The sequence below is a fragment of the Falco rusticolus genome, chromosome 1, assembly GCF_015220075.1.
Source record: "Falco rusticolus isolate bFalRus1 chromosome 1, bFalRus1.pri, whole genome shotgun sequence".
NCBI classification, from domain to species: domain Eukaryota; kingdom Metazoa; phylum Chordata; class Aves; order Falconiformes; family Falconidae; genus Falco; species Falco rusticolus.
In genome coordinates, this window is record NC_051187.1 from 95,351,103 (window position 1) to 95,372,903 (window position 21,801).

General features: G+C 36.0%; 1 protein-coding gene across 8 annotated transcripts in view; it reads left to right on the forward strand.

Annotated features, from left to right (window-relative positions):
- Positions 1–21,801, forward strand: part of RBPJ (recombination signal binding protein for immunoglobulin kappa J region) — a 154,358-nt gene that overhangs the window by 115,032 nt on the left and 17,525 nt on the right. For all 8 annotated transcript variants that reach the window (XM_037390731.1, XM_037390735.1, XM_037390714.1 and 5 more), the window contains 2 exons: positions 10,132–10,170; positions 13,186–13,281. In XM_037390731.1, coding sequence (XP_037246628.1) covers positions 13,193–13,281 — 89 coding nt within the window. In that variant the 5' untranslated portion in view covers positions 10,132–10,170; positions 13,186–13,192. The remainder of the gene's footprint in view (positions 1–10,131; positions 10,171–13,185; positions 13,282–21,801) is intronic.

Below are 21,801 nucleotides of genomic sequence, written 5' to 3' on the forward strand. Positions count from 1 at the left end.
TGCATATATCACTGCAAAGTAATGGATCTGCATAATCTTCAGTGTCTTCTGCACATTGCTTAGAACTGACTAACTTAGAACTGCTGCAGCAGTATTTTTATTGAGAAAGCAGGACAGCAACAACTTCTGTGGTTCTGTTCTGCTAGGTGAAAGGAAATAGTAGAAGACGGTAAAATGTTTAGGGTATAAGTAGTCTAAGGATTTAAAAACTCCTTTCTCTCAGATGCTATGCAGATAAAAACCACAGTAGTTAGGCACACTCACGGTGTAGGCTGGGTCATATTAGGCTGAGTTATATATAAGTTACAACAATCTAAAGATCAGTGGAGAGTAAAGAAAAAATGTGGGGGGCATGGAGGGGGGTAGCTTGAAAAAAGTAAATCTGCTCAGAACTTCATGAAGAGTGAAGGTTTTGCAGAATTGCAGGCTGTGGAGTATAGGGTGGCCGAGAGAAGACTTCATCACCTGTCCTTTCTTTTGACAATATAAGCTTGTTTATTTTAGTTCTTTCCTTTTAGTTTGTTGCCAGTGTGTTGCTTATTTAGTGCTGAATGTTAGTAGTACAACTGTTTCCCTTAATGATCAGGCCTGTAGATATTGAATGCATTTTTGTTTTGGAGAAGATAGAATTTTTCTGAAGGTCTTTGTTTTAGCCATTTGTAAGGTTCATTTATTTAATATCCTCATCCATGGAAAAGATAAATGTGAAATGTTATGTTTGAGCATAAGTAATATTAGTTGTTTGTGTTTACTTCCATCTTAACTGAATTCATATGCCCAATTAGATGTCTTTTACATTAATCTCTTAGAAATTGTGTCCTTTAGGTGGTTGGGTTTTTTAATCATGTGTTAAACTTATAGAACATCACTTTTTTAAGCTGTGCATTTCTACCATTGGCAAGTCATAACAGTGTCTGATTTTCAGCTTCATTTAAAAAATAAAGGATATCAGTGTGAAATAAGTTGCACTTAGAAATCAAATGCATCGGTTTACTCCAACGGAAAACAAATATTAAAAGTGATATTAATCAACAGCTGCAATTAATATATATTTCATAGAGCAATCATAGCAGAAACAGCTGTATGAAATTGTGCTCTGTTTTTATATATCAGCTCATGCCAGATCATAAATGGTCATTTTTAAAATATGTAGGAACTGTCTTTGTGTCTGTGAAACCACTGGATGGGATGAAGTTTCTTAGTGATAGATGATCTTTTCCTTTCAGAGTTGTGTTCTACAGTGTTTGTAAGAGAATATGGTTGTATAGGTGAATGCACAGAAATATATTCTATATTAGCATCTCGTCTTCATAGAAGTCTGTGCACAGGAAAATATACTTGCATTAACAGAAGATTCTTGTGTTTTAAAACACAAAGCAAGTTCTTCTGCCTTGCTTTTACTCTTCATGTAACGTGTTACTCTAAATGTAGAAATCTGCAAAAACAAAGTAAGCCTGATGTGGAGTAGCTGAGTCTTACTAAGTAGGATTGCAGTATATTGCTTAACCTGTATAGAATGTTTTTAACAAGTGGAAGATGAAGGTATAGCTCCTGAGAACTATTCAGTGTGCCCTGTACATGGACACCATTGTATATATGTTGGCTTTGATAATTTTTAGCTTGTTTAAAGTCCATGAGTATGAACTTTCCTCAATACTGCTTAAGTTCCTCGCTAATTTTTCTGTGGTAAGCAAATTGAAGCTGGAAATGGACAGAGGATAGAGAATTAAAAGAAAGAGAGAAAACAGAGTCCCAGTTTGCTGCTTGAATCCATCTCTTTCAGCTTTTCTCAGGTGATGTGTCTGTTAATGGCTGAAAAAAAGGAATACTTTCATATTAATCCTCAAACTTTAAACGTAAAACTAGAAAACCTAGTATTTTACTTCCTTAGATCTTAGGTAACCTTAGTAGGCCAAGTGAACCAAGTGAGGTCATGTACTGATGAGCTTGTAGTATACCACATTTGATAGGTTTGTGGTAACTGGTCACACAGCAACTTGAATTATTTGAAAATAATTTTTGTTTCTTAGAGTAGAACCAATAGGCCTTGTTATGGTGAGGGTCATCTTGTGCCAAGGGCTGAAAGTACATTTGAAAGGCTTTCTAGCTTACCAGATATGTAGAAGTTGTTTTAATGTTGAGGGAGAACAATAGAAGAAAAACTGTAAATGACTTGTCTTATTTTAATATCTTCCTTTAAAGGGCTTTTGTCTCACTGTCCAGCCACAAACTCTTCACATTTTCACAGGTTTCATGGCTATATAAGAGGTCTAGGAGAAAGTTGCATCTGAAAGTTGGCTGTGTTTTTAGAACTGGGATTAAACAAAGCACAGAGGTTTCTTTTGCTGCACTCCTAACTACAGTATATCTATAGTAGTTGAAATGGCAGTATTTCTTCCTTCCCAGTCCTGTCACACTTAATGGCTTTTGGGGTACCAGCTATTTGGTAGATATTAGAAATGTTGGAACTTTGCTTCAACCTCTAACCAAACTTCATTGTCACTTCATATCATTAGAGAGCAGAGATTGGAATTTCTTGTGTTCATTCTTTCTGAGTTGCACAGTGTATTCTGAAACTTCTCTAGAGATTATATAAAAATCTGAAATTCTTTACATTAGACTCCTTCTGTTTCCAGCATTGTTTTCCTCTGACCTCCTCTGAGGAAGTAAAAACTTTCTTTAGTCACTCTATTCTGTATTTAATTTAGTATTCTTAATAATCTCTATCCCCTAGTAAGCCTGTGTGAAGCACACTGTCTCAAAACCCATTTATTTGACAACTTTGATTAAGGAAAGTGGAGCTTGCTACTCGAGTCAGTCTCTGGGTCTAATTCTGCCTTGGATTAGTGATTGCTGTATCTTATTTCTGACAATGTTGAGAGATTTGTGCTTCAGGAGGAGGAGCTGGAACAATTTCACTGAACAGTTATGGGATAACTTCCTTCCAGGGAAGTTTCCATGTGAGCACTTGCCTGGGGATTGTTTACAGAATCCATATTGAGGTATTGCATTCATCTCTTGTAGCTTATTAAAGAGTTCCTGTAATGTGTTCTGCAGCAAATACTGTGATATGTTCTACCATATAGCTGGACTAGTAAAGAATTGGTTTTGCTATTCAGTTATGTTAGGTCCTTGCTAGATCAGTCAAAAGCATCAAGTGTGTAGGTCCAGTTGCAACTGATTTGGCAGTCGGACATTTTGAAGTGAAAGTTTTCCAGTGAACAGGCCCTCTGTGCCTTTTGAAAAGCCAACACTTTTTTCCCATGTAGAAAGCATCCATTTTTCTTCAGTATTCTCATTGTATGGTGTCTGGCTGGCTGGAGTTACTTTTTTTCATAGCAGCTGGTATGGTGCTGTGTTCTTTGTGATCAAAACAGTGCTGATAACGTGGTAATATTTTAGTTCTTGCAGAACAGTGTTTGCACAGCGTCAAGGCCTTCTCTGTTTCTCACTCTGTCCCGTGTCTGTCCCCCGCAGTGACTGGGGGGTGCACAAGACATTAGAAGGGGACACAACCAGACAGATGACCCAAACTAACCAAAGAGATATTCCATGCCTTATAATGTGTTCAGAAATAAAATGGAGAGGAGAGGGGTTTAGAGAAAAGTTACCCAGCTTTTGCTTGGGAACTGGCTTGGCATCGGTCTGCCCATGTGAGGTGATAAGCGATTAGCTTGTTTCTTTCTTTCACTTCTTCATTTGTTAAACAATGTTTAGCTCAACCTACAAGTTTTCTTCTTTTTACTGATGCTTTTCTCTTCACCCGTCTGATGGGGGGAGGGGAGTAAGCAGCTGTGTGGTGCTTAGTTGCCTACCAGGCTTAGCCCCCAACAACCATGATGATCTCTTCATGCTTGTGTAAGACAAAAAGAAAAGGCAGAGATCTTGACGCAGATCTCAACACATGGATATTTGCTGTAGTACGGTTTTGGATTCTTCAGGGTAAGGCAGGTATTTTGCTTTTCAAAGTTGAAAATTTTAAAACATGATGAAAATTTCTATCACAAAAAAAGCCAACAGAGGAAGCAGTAATTGTAGTATTTTTACTGGTCTTTGTATATTTTGGGGTTGAAACTGAATGTTTTGCCTTGGCACAGGCTTTTCTGTTGCCTCATCTCCCATAATATTCTCAGGCCCATTCTTCTTGTCTAGCACGTCTTAGTTTGCCACTCATGTCTTCCCATTCCCAGTCCTCACTCTTCCTGCTATTTCTCCCATGTTGGCCTCTCCGACATGCTTGCTTTCTTCTCAGTTGTTATTTCTGCTATATTCAAATCTGACAAACTCCCTTTTGCTTTTTGCCTCTCTGGAGAGTGTTATTTACAGAAAGATCCATGCTATTCCTACTAGATGCCAAAATTTGTGTCAGTCTATAGTCCAAGAGAAGATAGAATTCTTAAGGCAAATTGCTAAAGTTTGTCTCTGATGTCGTGGAAATACTTCTTTAAGGCTTCTGTGCTCAGTAAATAAAGGTGAACAGATTTTCTCGGGGACTATAAAAAGGATGTTCTTGGCTGAAGGCCAATACTGGAAAAATTGGAATTTCATATTCCAGGCAGGAGGATGCTAGAGCAGTTTAGTGACCACAGATTTTCAGTTAAAGTTGAGGATGGGACAGAATGTAATTTTTATTTTTTTTTAAATAATTTGTTCTTGCAAATGGCAAAACTGTCTTGGTTAATTTTGTCTTACTTATTTTTCCTTCCAAAGCTGACTTGACACATACAAAAAAAAAATCCCCAACCAAACCCAAAATCAACCAAAAAACCAGCCAAAATAGTTAAGTTTATCTCCAGAAAGTAAGACTGTATAGCAGAAAATAAGTTTGGTGCTTTTAGTAGAGGCATATAACTATTGAGATTTTCTTTGTGCTCCTTTGTAGATGCTGGAAACCAGTGGAAATTCATACTCCTGCAGCCATAGAAAACTATAGCATAGTATGTATTGTATCTAAGCTAGGCATTCCAAATAGGATTTAGAATTCTGATATTTTCTGAAAATATTTGAAACTTACCCTATACGTTCTGTCATTTTTTTTACCTAACTTGAGAATACTAAGATTTGAGAAAAACTAGTTAGTGTACTTGTAAGATTAATGTTAGTGCAGTTGTTAATTTCCGTGGTTACTTGAAGGGCAGTAAAGGTTAAAAAAAAAAGAGAGGGAAAGTTCATTTCCCATTCTGTGAATGGGGAAAAGAAGTTTGAATAAAACTTTGAATAGCAAACTGGGGCTTGCTACATGAAAAGGATGGACTTGAAAAGAATGATTGGGGGCATGATACAGGAGAAAAGTTATGCCTAGAGTGCAAAATTTGGAAATGAAATTAATATATGCAAAGCATCAGAAGACAAAATACATGACATAATGGAATATAAATTATTGGAGAAAGTACAGGACTAGGAACAAGTGATTACAGTGTGACTAATGCTCACACTCATGTTTGCAGTGCAGTGTGTTAGGGAAATATCAATACAATAGCTTGCACTGAGTTAGTTTTGTGAATTGAAATGTCAACTGGACTCTTGACTGTATATCCAGAATTTCAGTACAGTACACCTGAAACAGACCTTAGTCTTGGATAATAAAATTTAAAAAAAAAAATCAGGAAAGGAACTTCTTGAGCATTCAGATATATGTAACTTGAAATATTAATTATAAGCTATATATTATATCTATTTACCTTGTTCAGTACTACTACAGGAGTAGAACTATGATACCTTTTTAGTTTCCTCTAGTGTATTTTTTTGTTATCCATCAACCTTTCAAGATCTAAACAAAGAGGGAGAAAAGAAATACTGAATACAAAAAGAAATTCCAGAACAGTGAAATCCAGAGAAAACCTACGTAAGAAAAATGGTGCAGTCTCTGTCATCTCTAACAGGTAACCTTGAAATGTCTGAGCTGGCTCATTTTTCCACATGCCAGTCAAATATGAAAGTTTGAAATTATAGCAATCATAGATATAAAATGTCATTTAGTACAAAACCATAGATAATGTTTCTTGCACTTTCAAATCAGCTGTCCTGACATCAGAATAATTAAAAAGCCTCTTAATCTTTTCTTCTATGTGGTAGTTACTAGATGGTTTTTGTACTTAAAGTTGCGTTGTCAGTGCAGATAACCACGTGAAGTTGCAGACATATGGAAGGAGTAAACCAGATGAACCATTAAATGAAATACATGTGATACTTTTTTTTAAAATTTCTTTTCATGTCGTCTTTGTGTATCTGGAGTTTGCAATGTGACCAAAAAAATCTGGCATCCTGGATGCAGTTGCTGTAGTGGAGTATATCTGGTTCATAGGAATATACATACTGTACCATGCCTTCTAGTCATCAGTAATGGATGGTTAAGGAAAGGATATAAAAGGCTCAGTAAATGTAAACTGGTTTTGGTTTTTTTTTCTTCCAGTAATGTCTTTGCTGCTGGTGGAACATGGTTTAGGTTTTCTTCAGCATAATATTGGAAAATGTACACCTATGCTTAACAGAAGCTAAGAGAGTTTTGTACCAGATTTTTGTTTAATCTTTTGAGTCAATTTGTGTTTTTAGCCTTCACAATTTCCTCTAGCAATATGCTTCACAACTAGTTATAGCAGTGTTTGTAGAGCAAGGAATTTTTTTTTTTATTCTGAAATGAAATTTTCAGATATTTGATCTATTTCCCAATTCTTGTGTTTGTGTGAGAGAGGATAACTATCTCCTTTTCACATGTTGCATATCTTATTACTCCCGTAAGTCTTTGCATCTGTTTGTCACTTTTCTGTCATGCTGTCACTCACTGAAGGCTAAAGAATTTTAGCCAACTGCTTCTGAAAACTATTGATCATCCATATTGATTTTTATGATATCTTTTATTACTCTGAGAACTTTTTTCCTGCTACGTTTTCAGTGAACTTCAGGCAGTTTTCAGAACTGTGGGTGTGTGGCAGAATAATGCTATTACATGATAATGTTTCTGTTTCCTATTCCATTCTCAGTCATTCTGGAATGCTAACTTCTTTGACTATTGCTATTGAGCTGGGGAGGTATTTTACTGCATGTGTAAGAATGCAATGTCAATCAACCTCATTCATGTACATATTGGTCACTTATTTAAATAATTTGTTTTATTCCTGTACAAGTCTCATTAATTTTTCCTAAATATAGTTATCCCTGTGAAAAAGTCTACAAATGTAAGTGGATTGTAAGTCAAGTCTTAAGAGTTCTTAGTTTTGAAGAACCTTTATGGGATCTTTGAAAAGATCTTGAGGTGGTGCTGTTCATTGACACCAAGGCTAGAGTAGATAACCATCACCTTAATTGGGGTGACGTTACTGAGGAAAAAGTAGCTGAATTTAATTTATAGACAGTAAAAAATAGGACTTAAAGTAATTACATATTAATATGTAATTTCTTCCTATTCTACCTCTCCCTTTAATGTATACTGAAAAAATACTAAGTTCTACCAAGGTTAGTTTGCATCATCTCCTTGGATGATGCCATGTTGCCAAGGGTAGGTAGCATTTATATGCGTTGACAAGTTGATTACAGTGACATCATTATTTTGGATGGAGGAGGCTAGGGAAGGCTGGCATGTGACTTAACAAAGGTACTTCACTGAACATCAGATAATTAGAGTTTAACCTGTGCACCTGGTGCATCTCCATCATACTTTTCGCAGTGCTTTAGCTCTGCCTCTGAAGAAGGAATTTTGTACTTTTTCAGGTGCTGTGGATTCAGGATTTGACTAAAGGAAAAGGTGGGGGGACATGGTTTACTGGTGGCCTTGGCAGTTCTACATCTGTTGGACTTTATGATCTTAAAGGTCTTCCCCAGCCTAAATGATTCTTAAAGTGACTGCAGTTGTTTTGTGTAGATGCCTTGTTAAAAAGGTTCTCTTTAGACAGCAATAAGTGTACATGCAAGGGGAATGCACCTGCTGCGTGCAAGAGCTCCCCATGGATAGATGTTGCCTTAGGAGAGTGTAAGATTTTTGTCTGGGAAGTTTTCTTTGTATCGGTGCTGTTTCTGATTTACTAGTGTCTTCCTCATCTTGGATTGGATCAGTTGGCCACAGTCTAAGCGTGGTGTGCATAATGCCTGCTTTGCTCCAGAATGGGCACCTCTTTATTTTTTTTTGTGGTGGATTAAAATGTGCAGAGGGATTTAAACAAAGACTGTATTTCTACCCAAAATCAGGCAGCTGATCTATAGGGGTGTTTTTTAACTGTAGAGTATTGTTTAAAGGTAATCTGTTGTCTAGTCGGTGAGTCACAGACAGGTGAATCCTCTGCCAGATATAATGATCCTAGGTCTTCAGGAGAGAACAGTAACTATATAGATAGTACCGAGGAGGTAGAATACACACACCTACCCACACCGTTAATCCAAGGAAAAAATCAGAGGCACAGGGCGTGCTCAGGAGATGAACCTAGGCACATCCCGAAAAGTGCTAGAAGCATATATATAACTTTGCTGCCGCCAGGCTGCAAAGCTGTTTGGATTTTCTGGTTACCTCTTTGCATTCACAAATATGACAGTGTAGTGATACATGCCATAGGGAAAAGTATAAATGAAGTACATGTCCAGTATACCTTGAAATTTAAAGTATATATAACAAATCTTGTAGGAAGAATTTGTTTCATTTAAAGTTAAAGCCAAACAAGTGAACAGTGTATTACCAACAGCAAAATAAAATGTGAAAGGAACTTCTGTCTGGTTGAAAAAATAAATTTTGATTTCGTTGTTTAAACAAGGAAAAAAAAAATTTGGCTTCATCTTATTTATCCAGTTCCTCAACATAGAGTGGACTGCCAGTACTTTAGAGGACTAATTTCTCAAGTCTTGAAAAATAACTTCAAAATTTGCTGAGTCTTCTTGTCACTGTCTTTTCAGGAGAGTGCTATTCTGCCCAACTGTATAAACGGCAATAGCTATGTATTTTTACTTTGTATATTTCTAGAATTACTCAGATGAAATTGGAATGTATCAAATTATTCCACCACCATTTGCTGTAGAGTTCAGGACAGATCCACGGCATGAACAGGGGAATTTCTTGTCACATCATTTAATGATCAAGTTCTTGTCCTGGGGAGCCTCCAACAGTGTTGTGTGGCAATATTAGGAGAGGGCTTTTTCACTTTACAGGAAGCATGAAGGGAAAGAGATGCCTACTTATTATCAAAGAGTTTGGCAAGTCATAGAGGTATTTATGAACACTGACAGCAGAACTATAGTTTCTTATGCCTCAGTTAATTTTTAGAAAGAAAGGTGGGGTTTGGTAAGTTCCCCCCCTCACACCCCCTTTCCCTATTTGTCCTTATTTAGCTTGTGGTTATACTTCCTTACTAGGTTGAGCAGATATACATTGCTGGGTACAGCCCTCCTTGTTTTCAGTTCTTTTACCTGACCGTTTTGGTTTAATCTGAGGATGTTTTTGTTCATGAAAAAGTTTCTGCCCAGTGTCAATTTAGTGCCTTATGTAAGTAAAGACTTTTGTGGAAAGTCTTAAACTAGTGTAAAGGTTCTCTGTCAAGAACAGTGTTAAAGCACTGAAAGAAATACAGCTGTCTCAAACGCTTTGTGGCTAGAAAAGTTAAGTGTATTAACAGGATGTTTCAGGATCATGCTTGGCTATACTCCACAAGAAAGATTCTTGTTGTAGTTCTGTACCAGCACGTATGAAATATTTTGTAATCCTTTTTGTAAGAAGTCCTTAAGGAAAAACAGTTTTCTGAGAAGTTGTGATGGGAGGAATTAGCTGTGATTTGTCAACTTGGAGATAAGCCTGTTCATTTCTGTATGTTGATAATACTGCTTTTTGTTGGCACATCTGGTCAATACTGTGGCATAGATTTCCTGGTTATTTACATACTTGTCATATCTCAACTTTTCAAAACAGAGAAAGTATATGTGATTTTAGCAAAGAAAGTTACTTAGTATTCCAAATAAAAAAAGGCTCTGCTATTGTGGGAAAAGATGTTGCAAGGATATGGTTGATATTTCAATAGTAATCTACTGAGGAAATTTTAAGGAAAAGGCACCAAATTCTAGTGCATTTTCAAAAATTATAAAATTGGGATAGTAATTCACTGTAAAATTGTGACTAAACACTTTTGGTTTAAATTAGCAACTTCTTCTTTTTTTCAGGAAATTTGGAGAGCGACCTCAACCGAAACGGCTCACCAGGTAAACATTAAAGAAATGCTGGTCTTAACAATTTTTTAAAGTTACCATTTTCATTGTCAGGAGGATTTCTAAGTTAAAAAATTGAGTCTTGCTAACCCTAGAATTTTAAATATCAAAGCTTTTCAATTAATATATGCAGTCAGCAGCCAGTAGTAAGATTATGAACAGCAAGTGGCTTGTTTTTAATATGATACCCAAATCCCCTTTTAGAAGTGGTATTGACTGCATATATCAGTTATTGTCGATTATTCAGCAGGATGTGAATCTACATCTAATTTAAAACTAAAATCTATTTTTAAATTATCAGGAATGAGCTGGGGTTTTTTCCTTGAGTAAGTGTCTTGTGCGGTCATGTAAAATAACTTTTTACTGCCAAAATTCAACTATTACATTACTACGGTCATGCAGCAGGTAAGAGCAAAATGAACACAGTGCTGTCAAGGAGTGATCTTAACCAATTTTTGCTGAAATGTAAACAGTCAGAGATAGCATCAAATAGTAGGATCAAGTCAATCCATTCTGAAAAGTGTTTAGACTGACTGGAGTACTGTGCCTAATCTGCTCCTGGTCTGTCGGGGAAGCATTTATACCAGAAACTTGAAGTAGTCACCATTTTTTCAAACCACTGCAACATAGTCTATGCAAATAATTATTATTCTGTGCCACAAATTGTGTCGATTACTAAGCCTAAAATCTACTGTTTTCTTGAAGTGCAGAAGATGTGCTTTTTTATTTAGTTTTGTGTGGTAATAGTGCTGTAGACATGGAAACCCATTGTCACTATGGCCTACTTCTGTTTTGGATGAAATTATGTTGCCTCATGTGAAGCACAGGATGGGGGAGAGTATTTACATTTTGTGCTGGGGATTCTCATTACATTTCTGGGTAAGCTTTAGGTTAGCTTGTGTTAAACTTCATTTCAATGCAAAATTGATTTATACTGACTGATGAGTAATTAACAATCATTGCTGTTTCCTGTTGGCCTACCTGTTTTCAGGGATATTTAACGATATTTTTTAAGAAATGCAGTGTTTTCCATCTTAAACAGTAACACCTTTTAGCATTACCCTGAAATTACTAATAAAATTTATATTCTATGATTTAAAAAACCCAACAAAAAATGACTAATCAGTGTAAGGTGTGTTAACTAAATTTTCAATTAACTATAGTGACTCTGAATTTCATGTGCAGGATTTTAGCTACTAGATGTGCTAGGTGAGTACAGGGTAGGCATCTGTGAACTGGTAGCCATCCTTCAGAGCAATAGCTTGTAAACCTTTATGCTGATAGAGGCTGGAAACAAACAACCTAACTTTTTTCTTCTAAAGAGAAAAATGCTGAAATGGAAGAGAAGACACAAATTTTTAAGAGCGATTTGTTTATGTAATGCTAAAAAATGTGCCTGTAAACTATTAAAGGCATTTAGTTCAATTGTTGGAAAATTATTCTGCTTTTTTGTGGAAAGGCAGTCCTGTTTGTCTAATAATGCGCTCATCATTGTGCAGGCTCTGGTGGAACAGCACTACTTTGTTCATACTGTGCTGGTTGTTTTTAGATGTAACCTATAATAGTATTACCTTTATTGAGAGTTTTAAGATTAGTAATGAAAAATGTTGTGCAAGAATTGCAATAGTGAGTTGGGTTTTTTATTGGTTGGAGGGGAACATTCCTAGTTCTTGTAGGAGCTTGGATTGTACACTGTAGCAACAGACCAGTAGAAAAGGCAGAATTTCTTCCTCATACAATGCTAAATAAACATTAGATAGCACCTAGTGGTTTTGTGCATGGGTTGCTGGTTTTGAGTGATGTTTGAATGGTAGTAAAGACAAAAGTTTTTAGTATGAAAGTACTCTTTAATAATTAAGAGTCTTTCAGATTGTCAGATAGAAAGTTTTTAAACCACTTAAATGCAGCTAATACTATAATTAAATGTATTAAATCAATTTCACAGTGAATTGTATTTTGTGGCTTAAAATATATTCTTAAACAATGGTTGCAAATAAAGTAAGTCTGTACACTTTGAGACAATTCTTCCACCTGTGCTTTCATGGATAAACGTCAGGTTTACCGATGTTAGCTGTAATTAAGATCAAGGGCGGGAAATCCCTCTTCTGTAGGGTTGCATCTCTTCATGTAACTTCCTGTTAAATTCATAATTTGTTTCTCTGGTTGATGACTTTGAAGATGAGTGCATGGGTGGGCATTCAACCTGCAAAAGCTCCTTCAGGGACTTAAAAGTGTTCCTGTCAGCACTCCGACACAGCTAAACCCTAGGGTGTTGAATTTGGCATGCTCCTTAATGAACAGTTAGATTATTATACAGAAGAATGATAGGGTGTATTGCTATCTTCTCTCAAGGAATTGCTGTTGTTGTGTTTGAAGTAATTATAGCTTTTATGTGACATCTGTCATTACAGTGATGATGAATGATAGAAAATCTAATTTATCTTTTTTTACCTGACTGTATGCAGGAAGTAGAAGCTTTCTGTAGAAAACTAGACAAAACAATAAGCTGAAAAATTTAACTTTTTCTTAGTACCTTCACAATTAAAAGAAATTTATATAAACTTTTCACTTAGTTAATAGCTTAAACAAACGAACTTTCAGAACAATTTGTTGTTACCATGAGACTAAATTGGTTACGGAGACAATATTGATTTAATCAAGTGTGTTCTAATCAAATGTTTGTGATGTGGTACTTCATAAAATTGGGCTTTTAACATGGTGCAGTGATTGTTTTTGACATGATTCTATATTACCAAGTGTCTTTTTTTCTGGAAAACGTAGTAATTGTAAATGACCACAGACCCCTACTGCTAGCTTCATGCAAGATGGGTGCTTCTTTTTGTTGTGTAATTGTCCTAAAAAAACCTTACTCATCTTGACCCTATTAATTGTTACCTTTTTTAAATTTCAGATGTTTGGGGGTTTTGTCCTAACGCTGTCTTGGAATTACTGTAATTATAAACAAAACCAAAACAACTTCCAAAGCTTATTTTGTCTTCTAATTTTTAGGGAAGCAATGCGAAATTACCTAAAGGAGCGAGGTGATCAAACAGTGCTAATACTCCATGCGAAAGTTGCGCAGAAATCATATGGAAATGAAAAAAGGTAAGTTTATGTTCTTTCCTGACTTCCCTCTACAGCTCTCAGCTAGGGGAACTATAGTGTGTAGTCTGGTGTATAGTACACTGCAGAATTCTTCAGATTGTAATGTAGTCTGAAGAAACGTAAACCAAAACGTGTTTTGTACATAATTTAGTTATGTAACAAATGCTGCAAACCTGTGCCATTCAATGTAGTGATGCCTGTTTCTACCAACAGGCTCTCCATCGATAGATGAAGTTTTTCTTCCATTGAACTGTAATCGTTCTAATTTTAAACCTTCCATTTTAAGTCTGGAGTAAACAAGGTGATGAATGGTGACTATTTGTAGAGGAGTTTTTTCCTAAGTAATGTCAAATTAATATGAAAGGGAAATCGCTAGCCTCAGTAAGATGGTTTTCTGAATCGGATCTGTAATAGCTTTAAAAAGAATGACAGGTCAATCATAACCATATTTTTGATAAACATTCTCTTGTAAAAATCAATGCAGTACAAGTTAAAATAATAGGTAGTTTTCTAAGGGACATGATATACAGGGAAACATGAGGATGAATGCTTTTTAGGCAAAGGTGAATTTCTTGCAGTCTTCTCTATGTGGTGTTTTTATTGCATGACTAGTAGAAGCAAATAGGGTGGCCCTTCATATGCAGATTTCTAGTCCTTTCGTGATGAAGTAGAATTTTCTTTAAGTATAAATGGTACTTTTCTACCTTAAATTTCACTAAAATAAATAGCGCAGTATTTTATTAGTTTTCAGATACTTTCTTAATATTTTTTCACCACAAAAGACCGCATATTTGGGTCGTTAATTAAAGGTGTTGAAGTTTTAATTTTTCTTTTGCCACTGTTGTGTAAGTCTGTTACATCATTGTTTTTCACAGTTTTCTGAGATTTGAGATTTTAACATATTTACATATGAAAGTGTTAGAAAACAGAAATGTTAGAAATAGACCTACAGAGTTCTCTGTTCATTGCTGATCTAAATCACATTTACTGGTGTCTGCAAATCACAGAGATGCAGACTATATTTTCAACTGTTCTTCAGTATTCTTGTGCCTGAGTACTTGTCTTTCAATATGTGTTGTTTTTTCTGTTAGCCAGTGTCTCGAGTCCTTGCATTTGGGCCGTGTCCAGGTTCTGCAGCTCCATGGAATTGTTTACTCAAAGTACTTTTTAGATCTTTCTAAAATTCTTGATGAGAATCAAATGGGAAGTCAGCGAATGGGAAAGGGCACAGAAGCAGACAAGTATGCTGTGTGTTTGCTATAGAACTACACAGGCTTCTTGGTCACTGCCACACTGAAACGCAGAAGGGTTGCAATGCAAGGCCTTACTACCAGTGAATGGTAACTTTAACCCTCTGCAACAAACTCAACAGCCAAAAAGATGTAGCATAGCAATATAGGCATCTCTGATTGCTATCTTTTCAGATTGTATTGTCATTCAAGAATTGCATAGTGAACTCATCACTGCAGATGACTTAAGTGTATTATTCCCGAAAAATGAGGGGTGTGCCTATAGATAAGAAAGTGACTTTCTAAAAGCGTATCTGTAACTTCAGGCAGTGTTCTGAGGCCAGAGCAGTTCATGAAGGCAGGGACATTTTACAAGGTTGTCCTGTGTTATCAGTGTTTTGGAGAACAAATTGTGTCAAAAGAAGGGAGAAATGAAAGAGATAAAGTATGTAATTTTGATTATTAAATGTTCCATTAGTGTTTGAAAAACTTACGTAAGTGTTCTGAAGAATACAGGGCAAAGTTTCGAATTGTTATTTGCTATCAGTTTCTGAAAGCTCATATGTGCATTTCATGGCATTACTAGAAATTCCTGTTGCCTTGAATATACATGTATACTTCACGTGATGCTGTTAAACTGTGGCACATACATTACTCTAAGTAGTGGTAATGTTCGTTCGGTAAACTATTCATCGGTTTCTCACTGTTTGCGATGATTGTTAACTGGACTTAGGTACCACTTAAGATTTTGTGAGGCGCAGTTTGCCTGTCTCAGCACAGTTGCATTTGTTCCTGAAAGGTGTCTCAAATTCACCTCTTTGAAAATGGAAGCATGTCAAGTAACTGTAGACAATTTCAGAGCTTTCCAAAAGATTACTAACATGAAAATGGTTCAATATTTGTTAGAAAATAATATGATGGTGAAGTGATTGCCATGCAGGTATGGGTATGAAGTGAAAGTCTGGAATACATACTAAGATTTCATTTTTAAATTTAAATATTTCAGTTTTTCTTAATTGTGACACGTCATTTAGACTGCCTCTGCTACTGTTCTGCTAGTTCCCAGACTGTTAGCATCAGTAATGATGCCCTGTTGCTATTGGTGTAAAGAAAAATGCCAGTTATTAAATCCTTGGATCCATGTGTGCCCTAAGGTCCTTCATGAAACTGAATGATGCTTCTTTCTTTTTTTTTCTTTTTTGAGTGTTTTTAATTGCTTCTGTTTTATTGATAGCAGAACATGCCCTTTGGTGGTTTTTATTGCTGGACTGAGCAAAATTAGTAAAGATTTAAAGCTGTTTTATACAAGTAATCAATCAAGTTTTTAGCATTTTTACATTACATACCATTTCTGTAGTGAGTTGTTTCATACACATCTGCTTTATAGACAGAAACCTATTTTTATGGAGAAATTTCATGTTTTCCATGGGACTTTATTATGGCATGGATATGATCTGGTTAATTTTTGATCCATAAAGAATAAGTTTAATGGCACTATCTTTGTAAGTAAGAATTCCAATTACAAAAGGAACCATTTCTTACATTTGACACATCTTTAAAGCAAATGTAGAACCTTAGAAAAGGCTAAACAAGCTCCCACCTTTTGTTCCGGTCTTTAAACCTTTTTTGTTGTGAGGTCATGGAAAATATTTATCGTTAATAAACTTTGCATGGCATAATTAAAAGGTTGGCACAATAACTACCTTTCAGTGTTTTGATGAGCTTAGTAGATGGTGAAATACCCTGGTGAAAACTCAACTGTAGACGGTGCAGATCTCACGTAGTGTGGTCTGGTTTAAATAGGCCTCACAGAAACACAATTCCAGGTTGTTGCCGCATGGGTGGAGACATTCTGGGTTCATTTGAGAGTGTTCTTGATACTTGACTGTAAATAACAGTAGTGAAAGGAGGCTTCTTCCTTTGAGTGGACTCTTCTTATTAGCCTTGCACTTACCAACATTAATGTCCTTTGGTTTAACAAAGAAGCCAGAGGGTAAGAAGCACAGGGATGGACTTCAGTTGAATTTAAGGCTTTTTGCCTGGTGTTTCCTGTTGGATGGCTGTCGTCTTTCAAAGGCATTTGACTGGTAAAAAGCTCAGGTGATGTATAAGCCTGATGAGTGTGGGTGTTTGGCTTGTGCTTCTTGTACATACTTTTTTTTATATTTACCATTCACTGAAATTTGTCTCACACTCTGAACAGTGAGTGTGAGCATTCAATGGTTTAAAGGATTGAAGTGTTTTGGATTCCAAGACATAGTTCATCACTGACTGAGCCAATCGATATTTGTGGAGTTTAAATGCTAGCACTACTGATTAGCCTGAGAATGGCCTAGCTGTGTCCTGTTTTATGTCTGTTAGTGAAGGAGCTCCCGTAATTTCTGCTCAGATACTTCCCTTGACCAAACTGACTATGCCTGCACTCTGGTTAACGCTCTTATTTATTGAGAGCATAGCCTTTTCCAGGGCTTACCCCATGGCTCCACTATTTCTTTCATAGCACTTTGGCACCTAAAGATTTTTCATTTGTTTGTTGTTGCATTGAATTCCTTAGTGGATGTTGTAGTTCTTTGAGCTCCTAAGAAGGAAAGACTACTGCTGAGTAGTTTCATGCTCAGAACAATGTAGGTAATTGACAAGCTCACCTCCTGTCTTAACAGGACTTGAATTTGACCAGCTGGTACAAAGGAAAAATTTCCCTGCTAATGTCACCCTGAACATAAAGAAAACCAGCTGGTAGGCACCTATAAATTCTCCTGAAGGCAAAGACTTCTGTAAGAGGAACACGGAGATGATTTGGATGATTTGAAAAAGCATATCTTTATGAACAGAAGCCTGTGGTTTGAAAAAAGCATTGAGTGCATCAGAACTAGGCAGCAATGGCATGAGCTGATTTTATCTTCATTCTTCCCCTTGCTTCTTGGCAAGTTCACTTAGGGTACCTTCTCTACTTGAAGTACCGTATTTTCTGTGTATTGATTGGCCTGAATTGACTGACGGTATTTTGTTGTCTCCTTTGGTGATTGTCTGATTTAAAACAATATTCCAGGTGGTGCCAAAGAATCAACCTATTCCACTTTGCTGTTGCAGTCAAGACTCAGAAACCACTAATTATCTTGTTCTTCCCTTCAAGTAATTTGGAATAAAGGGGAGCATCCTTAGACAAATCTCAGCTTGGCTTTTTTGCCGTGGAAAAATGTTCAGTTTCCAGTCAGTCTGATGGAACAGATCTGTTGTAACAGATGGGTAACAGCTTGCTTCTGTTTGCTCTGCTGAGTTACTGAGCCTGGAGTCTTAACGTGAGGTTGCTAATACTATGGTCTTTCCTTACTTAAGTGGCCCATGAAATTATCCTGTAGGAAGGCACTGTGGGGATGCCCTTTACTTTTTGGAGATCAATCTTCTGACCTTTCCTGGCTAACATAATTTCAGTGTTATACTTTATTTAAAACTTTCCATCATTTCAATTACACTGATCACAAGTTCTTGGAAGAAGTATGGGAGAGAGCCTTTTATGAGAAACTAGGAGTACACAACAAAATGTTGTAGAAGTATGTTAAATACATAAAGTATTTGCAGAGACCTGGTATCCCAAAATGTTACCCTGGTTCAGTCGCTGTGCTTTATATCAGAAAGTAGAAAAACACTGAATCTGCATCTCGCCATGCAGCTCTAACAAGTGTGGAACAGTTTTTGTCCAGGAAAGACATTCCTGGTTGTTATATTGTTATATTTCCAGTAATGAAAGAGCTCACAGAGTTGATCCCTAACAGATCTCATGTGTTTTTTAGATCAAGCTGTTAGGTGTTTACCTCACAGAATAATGTCCTGTGTTGTTTTACTGCTCATTCATCAACGAATTGCCAGTCTGCTCGTTGCATAGAGAAGAGGTATTAAGAGAATATGGTACAAATCCAGTGAGGAAATGACATCCTACATGATTTTCCATCATTACTTCTTGTACTGAAAATTCTGAACAAGCTCAGAAGAACCAGACACAGCTGCCATTCCCTCCAACATAATTTTCTTTTTACTATAGGTCATATGAATATTTCAGAAGAATTTTTACCTCCTACTCAGTCTTACTTTAGTTTTGTGGTTAAAGAGAGGTAGGCCCTGTAAATCAAAGGTTAAAGGAAGAGTATTTTCATTTGTTCCACCAAACATTGCCCTGCCTTATTTCCCATCAGTAATACTGGAAATTACCTTAATTACTTTACATATTTTGGGGAGGTGATTTTCTTCTTCTCTTTCCTCTTTATAGTTATCTGAAAGCCAGCCTCTCACATAAACATGTAAATTCTTATTTTAATCACAAATGTTTTATTAATGAGAGAACCTGTTTCTAGCAGTTACTTTATACATATCAAAGACACTTTCTCCAGTCCTCTGTGAAAATTGGAAATATGGGGATATTCATAGTTTACTCACACTATATAATAATCTCTTCTGTACATGAGTTTCTGGGATTGTAAATATGACATAAAAAGCCCTGAGTCTGTACTTGTCTGTGTCTGAAGGGTGAGTAAGAGGCTGACATATATGAAAACGCATTCAGATTGTGAATGTCCAGACTCTTTCTTTTTGTTTTAACGAAACTTAAAATCGTCTCTGTTTCGAAAGTGTCATTCTTTATTCCATAAGTCATAGTTTTCCAAGGCTTTTCCCGGTGGTCTAATTTTAAAAGAGCACTTTAATTGTTGTGGCTTGTTTTCTTTTCACCAGTGGGTTAAAACTTGTTTCTTGTAGGTCTTCAGTGCCATCTAGTGGTCGTAGCTATTCAAAGGACTTAGTTTAGAATAAATCTGAAATGAAAAAGGATATGAAAAAAGGTTGAGATTTGTTTCTTGTGTTCTAACCGATAAGAGGAATACAAAAGAATACATGAGGAAGAAAGGTAAATGTGTGATGTTTGCTTTATGGTGTTATATCTACATGGAATACAGGGGGTTTGGTTTCTTGTTTGCAAAGCATTGCTCCGTTAATAAAGGTTGATATTAATTTTGTGTCTGTGTATAATTTCCTTATTGGAAATAGCTTGTAATTGTTGAGAAGAAAATAAATGGGATACATCCATGAACACTGAAAGGATCTTGTATTGACATTCGAGTTTGAGAGTTCAGAATCTGACTAGCTAGGGTGGTGTGCTTTTCCTGGCAATCTGAGTTGGTTCCCAAAAGGCCAACTCTTGAATGAATGCACCTGTTACTTGAAGTTTCTTCCCAAAAGAATTGCATTTCCTAACCTTGGAGTTAGTTCATAATCCCAATTTGAAAAGTATGTTCGTAGAGGACCACCATCATGTTTCTCCTGTCTGGGATGGCAGAGTAGGCCTCCTAAAGTGTACTTAGGCATGATTGTTGCCCTCACTTGTCCCCTTGTCAGTCTAATAAAAATGTGACACTTTATTCTGTTGCTTCCTTCCTGCCCACATGTGTATATATATTTGTCTATATCTATATATTTTTTTCATGTGATCACAATTACTTACAGTGTAAATTTTCTCAGTGTAATGCTAAAGTTGTTATTTCTTGCTTTGTTTTGGTTTTCTGTTTTCTTAAAACATGCTGAAAGTTGCAGCAACCAATAGGTGAGCCTCAGAATAGATATTTTTTTTTAATAACACTTATGGTATTTACATATAGATGTGGGGTGATACAGGGCACATAAAGTAGATTGGTCATGTAGAAAGTAAATATACACTTTGTACTTTAATACAAATTTTATGATCTTGACCATTGTCATTGTACTGTCTCTCTCACAAACATAAGTCCTCTTAAGATCATTTTTCTTTTAGCGTAGAGAAGCATTCGAAGGAAATTAGGTCACGTCGCCAGTGCTGTTTGAAATAAATGCAGCTGAAAAGCAGGAAGTTCATTGCTGGTTTTGAGATCAAGAATTTGTAGTAGGAAGGGGAGGGTTTAATTGGCACGTAACAGAAACCCCTGGTGTTCTTAAATATACCCCTACTGCATCATTCATCATCTTTGTGATGGAAGGTGGAAGAGAGAGATCAGGTAGCAGAAGATAAGAAGCAAAAGCAAAAAGGGAATATAGCATGTGCACCATTTGGTGACATTTATTACTGCTTACTCTTTTTATTCATGGTAATTTTCAAATTTCAGAACTTCTGTTCTTATAGCAATAAAGCTACAGTAACCCATTCTAATTCAGATAACTATAAATTTCAGCTTTATGATTGGTGACTGAGCTGGTGCAAGTGTTCTCCTGTGCTGCTACTGTGAAAGTGTTAAATTTTATATTTTAGGTAGTATATTATGTAGTTTCTCAAATTGACAGTTCCATCAGGAAACATCTGCTTTGCAAATTGGCAAGTTTCTGCCCATTGCCTTGGTTCTCTGTGTTCTGCATTTTCAATTGGAAGAAAAAAAATATCCAGAGCCTTCATATGACCCATAATTACTCCAAAGAATAAAATAGAAGTAGTTAAAACTGATGCAATAACCACATGAGAATGTGAGTTGTTAAAATGTTTGCTTCTACAAGTAGCTTTCTCTTAATTCATAATTCCATAAATATATATCAAAATTTCTATGCTTCAGTATAGTGTGAAGGCAATAAAAGGGGCAAATGATTGCTGTATGTCTTTGCTGAAATGGATTATCATAATGAAGTCTAGCATTTGTTTACATTTGTTTGGAAGTTCAAAAAGCAATCTGTAGAAGCAGTTTCACAAATTTAATGAGCTTCTCAGACATGCCCATAGCTCTTTTGATGTCACATGGCGAGCTGCTTTCTACAAATTCTTTTGTAGGCAGGCTTTTTTCAAACCCGAGCCCAACACTTTTGAAAGACATTCACAGATATTTAAGCTATATGCATATTGGTATATCATCAGTTTTGTTGTGTTTTAAAAAGAGTGAAATGAAGTGAAGAATTTTCACTGTGGATTTACTGGCAAGAAAGAAAGTTTGGTTATATTTTTTTGCCTGCAGAATGTAATTTTTGCTCATTATCATAACCACCAAGATGTTTTGAATTACAGTAAAACATAAAATTTCTTTGTTTCTCTAACAAAGAATAGACATTACTTGTGTGCATTAAATGAAATTATTAAAATCTTTGCATTTGTTTGCATGGATTCTTAATACTTACAATTTATTATTATGTGATTATTAACTCGGGAATTAATTTCATCTGTTAAGAATTCTGTTACTTAGAAAAGCATTTTTATATCGTAAATAAAGGTACTTTTGCTGAAAAGGTGAGATAAAGTGTTAGACCTGATTTTCATACTAAATCTGACTTCCACTAATCGAGGTTTATATGG